General features: G+C 33.5%; 1 protein-coding gene and 1 pseudogene across 1 annotated transcript; one reads left to right on the forward strand and one right to left on the reverse strand.

Annotated features, from left to right (window-relative positions):
- The first annotated feature begins 4,921 nt into the window (after positions 1-4,921).
- LOC115965827 (probable arabinosyltransferase ARAD1) lies at positions 4,922-8,688 on the forward strand. Its single transcript, XM_031085122.1, has 3 exons — positions 4,922-5,235; positions 5,467-6,869; positions 8,165-8,688. The coding sequence occupies exons 2-3, from the start codon at positions 5,898-5,900 to the stop codon at positions 8,684-8,686; spliced, it is 1,494 nt and encodes a 497-aa protein (XP_030940982.1). The 5' UTR covers positions 4,922-5,235; positions 5,467-5,897; the 3' UTR covers positions 8,687-8,688.
- A 773-nt stretch (positions 8,689-9,461) lies between these two features.
- LOC115966042 lies at positions 9,462-10,309 on the reverse strand (annotated as a pseudogene).
- Positions 10,310-13,451: the final 3,142 nt, after the last annotated feature.

Below are 13,451 nucleotides of genomic sequence, written 5' to 3' on the forward strand. Positions count from 1 at the left end.
TAAGAATTTCATTGTTTCTTCCCTATTATTTCTCTCTACCTTGTTCTTTGTTCCAAGTATCAATTCTTCTTCCCTTTCTTCCACTGAACTAGAATCTTATCAACAATACACAATACTACAACATACTTGGAATTATACTTTGACCAAATCAACATAACAACAAGCAAATATTACACAAAGAACAAACAAAAGGAATGTTCCACAAATTACAAAGAACAAGTTTTAATTTTTTATTTGACTTCCTTCTGTACCAGAGCAATCTTATAGTTGCTATGCATCCATTTTCCTCCTTTAAGCTTGTTAATGCCTAGTCCATATCAAAAGAGCAGCACCAATCTGCCCAGAAGTTACATTAGCTCAATTGAAGTTATTCCTTTACTTGGATGGAATTCAAAACACAAACAAGATTTTTAAGTCCATTGGATGGAATTTAAAACACACAAAATTTGTAAGCTCATTAAGAAATGGGTTTTTGTTTTCGGCAATGGATTAATGTTTTGCAAGAATGGGTTTTCATTTTCCAATTTGGGATGGCGTTTTATGGCGTGGGATTTCCGTTTACGAGCCACCGTGCCAGTACTCTTGCAAAGCAAATCTGAGATAGACGATGTCTTTCGCGGATTCAAGGAGCAGTGGGTTTTGGTTTTTTGGCGGAGAGGTAATGTTTCTCAAGGTTGGGTTTTTATTTTCTGGCATGGGATGGTGTCTTCCGGGGTGATTTTTCCATTTTCACACCACCGTACTCCAGCCGCTGCAATTTGTTTTGGGGTTGAAGCTTTTTCACATATGAGCTTTGGGAGGAAGAAGAAGGAAAGGTAGTTACGGTGGTATTTCTCATTTATTAATTGAAAATTTGAAATAATTAAAGTTAAGTGCTGTGGTGGTGGGCCCAAGGTGCTGAGGTGGCTGGCCACATATGAAAGTTGTGCAAAAAGTTGTGGGGGGGGGGGGGGGGGGGGTGTGGCATCAGAATTACCCTCTAAACATTTCACCCATATTGTTTAAAAACTACCGACGAAACAATTTATTTGGGGGAAGTGAAATTTTGATTGATTGGTGCTTTTATACTTTAGCTGACAGCCTGACACCATTTGATGTAAGTAGTTGTCTTATATTCATCATATTAGAGAGAGAAACTCCGAGAGAGAGGAAGCAAGCACAAAACACAATTAATAGAGAGAAGACAACACCTGTAATGTGATGCCGGCTCATAACAGTTCAAAATTTGACAAATAAGAAAGAATGAAAATGATGTTTAAGAGAAGATAATTGAAGAGTACCAACTGAAGTTGTCCATTAGTGGTTTTTAAGTTTTAACATATATGGATAGAGAGTGTAAATTGTCATGACTCACTAATAAGTCCGAGGTATAAATTATAAAACATCAAAATTGAAAAGTTAGATTTAGTTTGTCACGAAAAATCCATGTTTTGACAAAAAATTTCACAGTTATTAAAATGACATATTGTTATTAATGTAATAAAAGTAGTGTTTACAGTGTGATTTATATAAAAGAGGGAATTACAATAATTTATCTCAAGATTTGGGGAAATATCATAAACCCCTTATATTTTTGTAAATGACATTCTGCCTCCTGGGGTTTAAGTTTATATAATAAATTAGTGGGTAACATGTGCAAATGCATCGAAAATTTTAAAATATATGATTTTTTTTTGTTTAAATATAAAATTTGATAATTATAGTAACTATTATTAGAAATTTATTTATGATAAGCTATATATTCCAGCATTATACATTTATTATAATTGTATTTGTACTTGAAAGTATATATTTTATAGCTTCTTTTTTGCTAAATTTTTTTAAAAAGAACTATATCTCACACCATGTGAATTTTTTTTTATATATATATAAAAAAAAAAGTAAAGATTTACATTTTCAAGGTTGCAACCAAACAAATGAAAATAAGAATAGTATTTTTTAGATTATGTTTGTCATATCACCGCGTACTCTTGGTGCAGTAGTCACTCCATAAGTATAAGTGCTTGTGGAGTGTAGGGGGCAAGGGTCAGGGTTCAAGTTTCCAGGAGGGAGTTTCATATACATATACACTTAAATTAGGTTAGAGTAGAATTTCTATCTTGTATAAAAAAAAATTTAAAAAAAATTATGGTTGTCATTAATATATATTTATTATGGGGTGTGGGGGACAAGGGTCGAGGTTCAAGTCTCTAGGAGAGAGCTTCACATACATATACATTTAAATTAGGTTAGAGTAGAATTTCTATCTTGTATAAAAAATTTAAAAAAAAAATTATGGTTGTCATTAATATATATTTATTATGGGGTGTGAGGGGCAAGGGCCGGAGTTCAAGTCTCCAGGAGAGAGCTTCACATACATATACATTTAAATTATGCTAAAGTAGAATTTCTATCTTGTATCAAAAAAAAAATTATGGTTGTCATTAATATATATTTATTATGGTTGTGAATGTATATGGAACTATATTATTATGCATTTATTATGACTGTATTTGTATATAAAATTATATATTCTACCATCTAAAGAAAATATGAGATGGTAAGATTTTAATGGAAGGTTTAAATATGGAATAAAATTTTAATTTAATTAAAATATATATATATATATATATTGAAATAATGATGTGTAAAACTATTGAGCCTCAAAAGCTTATATGACACAATGTTATCAAGTCATCTAAGAGATATATTATCTAGAATCTAACAAGGATTTTACTAACGTGTGCCCTAAGGGCACACAATAGTATACCATTTTTGGAAAAAAAAATTTATCAAGAATTGAAAAGGTTTTGATAGCTTTTTCAATTTCCGATAAATTTTTTTTTCAAAAATGGATTTTTCAATATATACCCTAAGGGCATATATTAACCGGACTCATCTAATAATACAACTTTTAGCCGACTAGAGAGGAGAGTCGGTATTTGCGATCTCGCAGAAGGTAAAGACCAACCTCTTATCTCCAATTGGAAGGTGGAGCTATAAACTAGACCATAAAGCTATCATATTTCATATTTTCTAAGCTAGAGCTTAAAATCCCATAGAGAATTCTTAACACCTGCTCTAATATGTCTTATTTGGTCTCCCAATCCTCAATCATTTATGTAAACTGGGTTCCTAGAAACTCAGGTGCTGCCCATACCCTGGCCAAATAGTCTCTCAATCAAAATGTATTTGGTTATTTTGACATAGGTTGTTCCTCCTTAGAGTCTATTATCAAGGTTGAGGCAAACAATCTTGCTTCTTTGCAATTTTTCTTTTTCTTTAATAAATACTTCTTTCCCATTAAAAAAAAAAAAAAAATTATAGATCACACCTTACGACCATTTATGTCAATTAAGAATCAAATCTTCACTCAAAAGGAAATTACAATCAATTAAGAATCAAGTCTTCACTCAAAAGGAAATTACAAATTAAGTCAAAGACTCAAAATACATATATTTCAAATAAAATTCTTATTTAAAATAACTTCAAAGCAATGCTTACTAACAAGATTGGAACTTCAAAGCAATGCTTACTAACAAGATTGGTTATATGATACTTAAAAAAAAAGGGGAAAATAATAAGTGTTTTCTTGTCTCAAATCCTTTTTTATAATCCTAAATTTTGAACAAGAAAATGAGAGTATGCTCTTTCTTTCACGTGAAGAGTATGCAATAAATTTCTCGTGAAAAAATGGCATCATTTCTTTCGGCCTTTGGCAAAGAGATTCTGTCCTTTTAGGACAAAAACTTTTACACGTGTCTAGTTTATCTTCTGCATGCACGAACTCACCAACCACAGATGGAATGGTAAAGCTTTTTGACATTTCTCTTCAGTTGAATGGGACCATTTCTGCACCATTTTTCTTTTCTTTTTGAAAAACTGCACCATAAGTATTCGGTCAGGACAACAGTAATAATAATGGTTATGTTAACGGGACTAAAATGGGGACATTTATTACAATGAGTTGTGTTAACGGGTAAGATGTCTGTTAAATGTTAACTACACTTCATTGTATTTTTTTTTTTTTTTTTACAGTTTTTTTTTTAATTTTTTTTTAAATGAGACTCGTATTAGTGCAACTTTAACAATCAGCTCTTGAGAACATTTTCCATTAAAAAAGTCCTTGCCGCTGTCTTTATATGGCCCCACTTCCACTGCGTGACACCCTCATGCAATAATTGCATACCTTTCAAATATTAATTTTCTTAGTGTATAAATATATATATATATATATATATATATGTGTGTGTGTGAGAGAGAGAGAGAGAGAGATAAAAATCTTTGATTAAAACTCTATATTGAATAAAGATTAAATTATGCAAATCTTTTTTTAAAATAAACTCCATATCTTTTTTATAACTTCTCTTATTTAAATAGAAATCTTTTTTTAAAATAAACTACATATCTTTTTTTAACTTCTCTTATTTAAATAGGGGTGATATTCTTAGTATTCTTTTTTTTTTTTTCAAAAATTAGTCTTTTTTTTTATATACAAAGTCTAATCTAAGCATATGTGTAAATGAACGACTATCACGCACCAAAATTAGTCTTATTAAACTTTTTTTTTTAAATGTCTTATTAAATAATTAAAAAGTCTTTTATGAAAAATAACAAGGAGAACATATAAGTAAAATTCAACTCTTGAAACTTATCCATGACTTTGTTTGTTACTTGACCTCATCTAAGTCTTTTTTTTCTTTTTTTCTTTTTTTTTTTAATAGATCTAAGTCTTTTTTTTAATAATAAATTATCTAATTAATTTTTTTAATAATATTAATTATTGTTCATTATTAAAACGTTTCCCACTCCACATAAGTTTTCTCCTTGAACTGTTCTTGAGCTAATTTATAGGATATTAATAAAATCCCAAATGAGTTATACTTTTTTTTTTTTAATACTACTTTTTAGAAAGTCTAAGATAGTGATTGCATTACGAGAAAGTTGCATTGTAACTGCTGAAAGCTGACTCTGCTCTCTCTTTGTCTCTTCTCTCTTTCTCTACATGAACAACCACAAGAAAAATATATAAAAATTGCCCTTTTTTTTTTTTTTTTTGAGAAACTTTTAATACATAGTTTAGTTCCTTAAGAAAGCTCAAGAAAATGTTTAAGCGTGCAATGAGTCAATGACGTGAAAAAAAAGGGTAAAGACCCTTTGGAATTGGTAGTCCATGCGCATTGTAAAAGTCATTTGCTGTACATCAGTGTGTGTTTTGTACATGGGGAGTCTAAGAGTCCAAGCTCAGCTGATCAGGTACTCATCAACCCAGTTTGTAATCAATTTGTACATGTTTCAGAACCCAGATAACAAAAATCTTAATTGTTCACTATATTAATTTAATCTTGCTATTTTTAATTTTCTTTTATTTCCTGGGAGGTTTTTCTAGAATCTTTGTTTTAGCTCTAGCAATGAATCAAAAAATATGTGCTTGCTTTTTCATCTGGGAAAAAAGTATACTAAAATTTTCTTACTTTGTTTGTGCAGATTTATCACTAGATTTTTGATGATGAATCCAAGAAGAGAAGCTTAAGTTTCTGTTATAGCAAGGTAACCATAGATGTAGTCCAAGATTATCTTTTGGAGATTATCAAAGGTGTTGTTTATGAGACTTTATGTGGTACTAGAATAGCATAGAAAAGCTTGTGGTCTTCAAAATTCTTTTAGAGTTTCTGGAAATCAAGTTGATTCTGTTAGTGGGTAGGAGCTAAGTCTTCTTCTTTCATGTGATTCCCTCTAAATTGATGCTTGTAGAAGCTAACTATCCATTAGCTTGGATTTGTAGTATTTCAATACTACAATTTGATCTTAAGGAGAGAGATTATTAGTATAATTTAAATACTTCGTTTTAGTGTAGAAGCTGTTGCTCTCTTGTTTAACTTTTCTTAAATCAGAAAAGTTTTGCCTGAATCTCACCAATGTCGGAAAAGAACATGCTTCCTTCAAGGTTTCTTTTCTACTTAGGAACCCTTTCTATGTTCATTTTGATTCTTTCATCTGTGTTCCTTCTTGAATTTACCAACACTTCGATTATACCCAAATCAGTATATAAGATTATTCTCTCTAATAGCACTTCAGTTTACTTAAAACCCAGAAGTGAACAAATTACACTTCCTTCGCTCCCTTCTGTGGATACACAAATTACTGCTGAAAGAACTGTGAGAAGTGGGAAGTTGGCATGTCAAGTAAACAATTCGAGTAGGAAAATGCAATCTTTAGGAAAGCGTAGAAAGATGGACTGTGACCCGACTAAGGCACTCTTGAGGGTGTTTATGTATGACTTGCCTCCTGAATTTCACTTTGGATTATTGGGTTGGAAGGGGAGTGAGAAGCAAACATGGCCAAATGTCAGTAGCTCAGGTAGAATCCCACCACACCCAGGTGGGCTGAATTTACAACACAGTATGGAGTACTGGCTCACCCTTGATCTTCTGTCGTCGAATGCCCCAGATGTGGTAAGACCATGCAGTGCCATAAGAGTGAAGAATTCAAGCCAAGCAGATGTCATTTTTGTGCCATTCTTCTCGTCTCTGAGTTACAACAGGCATTCTAAGGTTTCTGGAAAGGAGAAAGTTAGTGTTAACCGCATGTTGCAGAAAAAATTGGTACAGTTTTTGTGGGGTCAGGTGGAATGGAAGCGATTGGGTGGGAAGGATCATTTAATTATTGCTCACCATCCAAACAGCATGTTAGATGCAAGAAGCAAGTTGGGTTCAGCCATGTTTGTGCTTGCAGATTTTGGAAGATACCCAGTTGAAATTGCAAATATTGGGAAGGATATAATTGCTCCTTACAGGCATTTAGTGAGGACCATTTCCAATGGTGAATCAGCTCCATTTGACAAACGTCCTATATTGGTGTATTTCCAAGGGGCAATATATAGGAAAGATGTGAGTTATTCTTCTTTTCCCTCTTACTATGAAATGTGAATTATTGCGTTCATTCTGAGGAAAAATGCTTCATATATTTACTTCTCTTCTTTGTATGGCCTTATGCTATCCCCCAGCTTTGGAATTAATTACCACATGCATTTATGTATTTTATTCCTGTGGAATCAGTTGATAAGGATGCAACGGTATGATGAAACGCTTTGTGATTTGCTGATTCCATCCTGAATGTGGAATTGGAATGACTTTAAATGTGCTTCAGACTAACTGCAGCTCAAAGCAAAGAACTTAGATTGTCCTTTTTTTTATGATAAAGTAACAGTGAAGTGTCAAATTTTGGTAATAAGTTGAAAAGAAGACAGTAAAAAATGTATTTGTTGATTCACGTTCGAGCTACCATTTGCGTACACTTTTCTCCTAGTTGGTTTTAGTTATTGTGAAATACCAAAAATGAGAAGAAAAAAAAGGGGGGGGGGGGGGGGTGGTTTTGGTATTCTTGGTATTACACTATTACTAATCAATTTAGTCATAACTTCATAAATAAACACCATTAAAATTTTACTTGCCGTATAATCTCCCATATCAAATGGTTAACAGGCAGTTGGCACCGGGAATTGATTTTTTTTTGCTTATAACAAGTTGGGGGAAGTGGGGAGAATTGAGCACAGGTTTTCCCCCATGGGAGACTGAGAAATGCCACTGAGCAATAAGGCTCTTGGCAACAGTAGGTATTGAAGTAGATTTACTAGCAACTGTACTGTTATTACAGCTCATGTGAGATGCATACTTCCTAGCCAAAGAAGAAAAGGATGGCTACTATTTGCAGATCGCATATCCCTCAGCTGAGGCAGTGTTTTGGTCCTTTTGGTTAATATGTTTCTAGGTTCCCAAGCAATGGCAGTTTGTATTTGGCTTACACTTCATCATCTGGAGAGAGAAAAAATCTATCGGCAATGGCCAATTTTTGCTTTAGTTTACTTTCATATGTTGATGCGTACAAGTTATCCTAATTACTTTTTTTCCTCCCAATTACATACCACATATGGAAAATGCCCTTTATCAGTTGCGGGAGATATGATTAACATGATAAACTTCTAATGCTATATTTTTTTGTTTTAGTTATGATGCTCTCCTTTTGTCATCATTGCTCATCTTTCAACAAACAAGCTGTTTGTGGTGCTTTCCTTCTCTCTTTGCAATGTCTGACCATATAGTTTTGAGGATAGTTATTGTTTAATTGCTTGATGATTTTTGCTCCATATCGATCAATCTAATCTCCATCTTAAATTTTTTTTCAGGGAGGAATCATTCGCCAGGAACTGTATTACCTTCTCAAAGATGAGAAAGATGTACACTTCACATTTGGCAGCATCGGAGGGAATGGGGTTAGGACTGCAGGCAAAGGGATGGCATCATCCAAGTTCTGCCTGAATATTGCCGGAGACACCCCTTCCTCAAATCGCCTCTTTGATGCCATTGCAAGTCATTGTGTTCCTGTGATTATTAGTGATCAGATTGAGCTACCATTTGAAGATGTCATAGACTACACACAGTTTTGCTTATTTGTCCCTGCATCTGATGCTGTAAAGAAGGGTTACCTACTGAATCTTCTTCGAGGAATCAAGCAAGAAAAGTGGACTAAAATGTGGGGAAAATTGAAGGAGATTGCACATCATTTTGAATATCAGTATCCATCACAACCTGGTGATGCTGTGAATATGATTTGGGAAGCAGTTTCACGTAAGATATCTCCAATACAAATTAAACTTCACAGGAGCAACAGATATAGAAGATCTCAATTTCCAGTACAGAATAAATGAAATGACATGCAAAAACGTGAAAGAGTCTTTGAGATCTCTTGACCTTGCACCATATGGAGATCACCAAATATTTGGCTAAATGTGGACATGTCAGAGAGAGGCACAAGCTAGCTTAGTCTTTTTGAAGCTCTGTTAAGGCTTTTGAATTTTGATGACTTAATTTTATTCATACCATTTGTAATGTTTATTTATTTCATTTTTTTCAAAATCAAAAATGCCTTGAGCATGATGATTACAGAGCACTTGCATAAAACTTTAGTTAGCCTCTTAGTCCTCCTTTCAAACCCTCTACTCAGCATAAACTGAACAGATGGAAGTATCATATAATGAAGATGACCTCTGAGTTTATAAACCAAAATTTTATTAGTGCATACTATTAATTTTTTTTCCCGCATAAACGGGAGCTATATTACATAAACATAAGTCTTACAAACATAAATAGTACAGGAAAACACATCAACACACAAACTAACCGCAGGAAACTGAAACACAACCGACCAAACCAAAACCGAAGAAAGGGCTAGCTGTAACTAAACAAAACATTACTGGACCCTTATTCACCACGACGGCTCTAGGATGAGACAAAACCCATGGAGTCCCAATATAAACATTGCCACAAAAAAGTGGGGGCATGTGTCATACAAAATTTCCATTTCTGATTGAGAAGCACCTCTCTTTGCCAGTAAATATGCACAACTATTTGCCTCTCTCCATATATGCTCAAGTGCATAATATTAATTAAGTGAACATGGAAGAGAACAAGGAATGAATTAAATCAACATTTAGAATTGGCTATAATAGCAAAAGGAAATATATTCTATAAATCAACGGTATCCATGCAAGTAGAGTCACCAATGCAAAAAAATGGAAATTCTTGTCTTTCCTCATATAGAAAAATTTGAAATTCACTATATATTGTATGTATGAGCCAGCATCTGTCACCCTCTTATAGTATTCAGCTGTTAGTTAGGACCTAAGATTACAAGATATAGAAATACTACTGGCTCACAGATTGATTTTTAGCTGCAATTTCTTCAGCTTGACAAAAAGCTTCGACTGAAACAAATGAACATATATAAATCCAGGCAATCCACTTCAAGAAACTGTTGGAGAAGCAGAATGTAAACCACACCTCTGCTTCTCTTTGCATCAGTAATAGCCACCAGCCGTCTCTTCCTTTGAGAAACCCCTTACCACCTCTCTCCTTAGTAAAAGAGAAAGGTTCAGCATGTCAGCACCTGTTGTGAATGGGGTCTGATCCTTTTCGAACTCTTCTTTTGTTCGACTGATTTGGATCAACCATAACTGAAGGTGCAGGTGCCAAATTCAGCTTTGTATGAAAATCGTCCACAGCAACAACCTTTAGGACTCGCAAATGCTTAAGAAATGGTGATTGCACTTTGTCCCATTTGAGAGCAAGATCAATGCTTCTCAGGCCAGAAACCTCCTCTGGTTGAAGAGCTAAAAGACCAATACAAACAAGAAGAATGACTCCTCTATGTGCCAAAGGACTCATGTTTGCACTCTGCAAAAACAAAAGCTATAGAGGTATCTTACCAAGCGATTAGGAGAGAATATGTTGTGTGTCTGAGACTCCCTATTTAGAATATAAGCCTGGGGGTTTTATCTTTTATGGGATTTGGAATGCTAAAAGCATAAAGCACAAGGAGGCCCCAGAACATGTAGGGAAGTTTTAGATTCACCTCAATCATAAGCCTGCCATAGAAGCAATAAAAGGCTGTTTTAGAAGACTCTGACAGGTTTGAATAGAAAGTTAGTTTGGAACCTTATCCTTGGGAAGCCAAGTATCTTTGCATTTAGTTTCCCTACATCTCTCTACGAATTGTCTTGTTCTTTTCTTACCAAAACAAGACCAACAACATACTTTTGAACTCTTAGCCAACTGGCCACCACGTAATTTGACCATGCTGACATGTTCTTACACCATGATAAAATAGTTTACATACACAGTAACACAGAGGTTTTAACTGAGCTAATGCAGCTTAAATATATCTCTTATTTCTAATTCCAAATTGGGTTTTTCCTTGCATGATACACCTTTATATTACTGTATCCTTTAATCCAATTTTATTCCCCTCATCCTCCATTTTAGTTGCAGAAAATGTGGGCATGATTAGTGACATGTGCTAAACAGCAAATATATCTTATTAGTACATGTTACTGAAAAGAAGAATATTAATTAGTATATATAAAAAAGAAAAATCAAATTTGCTTCAGATAGCTATTCAGATTGCTATAGTAGCAAGGAAGCCATCAAAAGTAGAGACGTTGGGGAATGGGTGAGGAATAGTAACCCCTCCCAAAAACCAAAAAAAAAAAAAAAAATCTTGCTTTTATGCACCAAGACTTGCTTTTTGCTTAACTAACTTTAGAATTCCAAGCTCTTCTCTCCATGCAACATAAAATCACAATCTTGGTTTCTTGTGCTAAATGGAATTCCTTTATGCTTTTCTTTGCTCTGTCTTCGGATTGCTCAGCCTTGAATCCTCCATTTAAAGTTCCAAAGGAAATGGTCATTTTAGCTTCAATATCTAGCTTCATTCTTTTCTTTTTTATTTTGTTCTCGCTTATCCATGAAGACCATCTTTCTCTCCCTCTTCTTTTTTTTCCCTCACTTCTTTCACCCACGTTTAAGTTATAAAATCCCAAAAACAAGAAGAAAATATGCTAAAGCATCACAATTTAAATTGAATGTGTGAGAGAAAAAAGTGGTCTAAGGAAGGAAGGATAGGGACTGGTCATGGTCCAGGCCAAGTATAGTAGAGGTTAGATACTCTACAATGTGGGCCTCTTCTCCTAGTGTTGTATTAAAGCAAAAGAATCAATGAATTCTTGCTTTCCAAAACCATCCTTCACCATCACATTTAACTTTAAACAACCAATGAATTCTTTTTCTTCATCATTCTTCATATCATCAGCTGGCAATCCCAACAAAAACCACTACCTCATCTATGGTGGCATGCACCTTTCATTCTGTAAGTTCTGTGTGATTGCAAAATTTAGCATGTGAACAACTACCATGCATGCACGTTCATAAGTTAACTCTGATTGACTAAGTTAAATTTGTGCAAATTAAATTTGGAATCATGAATTTTGTACCAGAAATTTGAACAAGACATGTATATAAGAATGTATAAGGGACAAGGCTATAGAACCTTTCATGTTACAATTGTCTTCACATACATGAGGGACATTAAATGAGAAATGATAGTTAACTTAAACCAAAGTAGGGTGTCTTTGCAGATTCTTAAGAGACCTACTAAAGTTATAGGATTCCAGAACCTTAGTTTAAAAATAAATAAAGGGTGATACAAGATAAGCAGCCTTAATAGGATGGGCCAGCATACCCAAATTCTTTGGGTCCACTATCAGCACAGAAATAAAGGACCTAGAGGCTTTTTTGACAAATGACGAAAATACATGTAAAACTTGGTACAAATTCAGGATCATTAACATCAAATCATTGCTTAATCACATTCCGTTGATATCTTAACATAAAAAGAGCAAGAATCATATTCTTGTGAAGATTCAAGCTTAGGCTGGCTGGCCTTAATCTATATTTTATAGCAGGTGGATTAAAAGATGGCACGTGCCAACAGTTGTGTAGAGTTTTGCTTCTGCACAACAGCATCAGATACATTCAAATAAATAGAAAGAATAAACGATTTCATTTGAAAACCAAAAAGGACAGACAAGCATTATAACAAGCTATTGGACTAAAGAAACACAATATATTAAGTAGGTTAAAAAAAACAACTGAGGCAAAGGTAAAGGAAGGAGAAAATTGTAAAGGGAGAAATTGAGACATAGAAAGCATGAAAGCATGAGAGCATAACAGTCTTGCCTATGGCATGGAAAAAAAAATATTTGTGTAAGGGGTATAATGTAACACCCCTCTCACATGGAGGTGGACCTCACAAGCATACAATTCACCTCTATGTGAAGAAATAGTGTCTCTTACACCAATTAGTGCGACATTGGTCTCATGAAACCAGCGCATATAAGATTTTCTCTTATGTGAGAGGAACATACATATACTGGTTAAATGATGCTAATGATGGCATGTTTACCTCAAGCTTATTTAAAAGCATAAAGGTCATTATTGAATATAATATAAAGACAAAACTTGAGTATATTTACTTAGGTGCTATACATTACATTCCTCACTTAAATTCAATCATATGACTTAGTTCTCTATTTACATTCAACCAAGTTAATGGTCAATGTAGCACAACCATGTGGCTTATCGGCTTTTTGGTCAATGCTACTTCCAAAGATACATGACTGAATTTATTTGGTACAATACCTAAATAATTTACAATTTTACATGAATTTTACCCATAATAGAAACTAAGCTCAAAGCATTGAGCAATAATATGTAATTATTATCTAATGGGATCTAATATATAATATATTTTTTAAATAGTTGCTAGATCATATATTTAAATTAATCATTGTAACAAAATATTTTATTTTAGGTTTCAAAACATTAGTAAAATCTCAACGACAAAAAATTATTTGTAAAATCTCATATTTAAGAGTATTAAATAAAAAATATAAACAAAATTGCAAAATTTTTGTCCACCCAAAAAGATTATCAAATAAACAAATATTAGCAAAATCAATAATAAAAATCCGATTGCAAAAGCTAAATATGCCACCTATCCAATTATTTTCATTTGACTGTCCTTTTTTTTTTTTTTGTTTGGATATGTGCAACTATAAAATACTTTCAAAATAATGT

The sequence above is a fragment of the Quercus lobata genome, chromosome 10, assembly GCF_001633185.2.
Source record: "Quercus lobata isolate SW786 chromosome 10, ValleyOak3.0 Primary Assembly, whole genome shotgun sequence".
NCBI lineage: Eukaryota > Viridiplantae > Streptophyta > Magnoliopsida > Fagales > Fagaceae > Quercus > Quercus lobata.

Coding starts and splice junctions, on each gene's coding strand:
- LOC115965827 (XM_031085122.1), top strand. CDS start 5,898: ATGTCGGAAAAGAACATGCTTCCTTCAAGGTTTCTTTTCTACTTAGGA. Junction 6,870..8,164: donor GGGCAATATATAGGAAAGAT/GTGAGTTATTCT, acceptor ATTTTTTTTCAG/GGAGGAATCATTCGCCAGGA.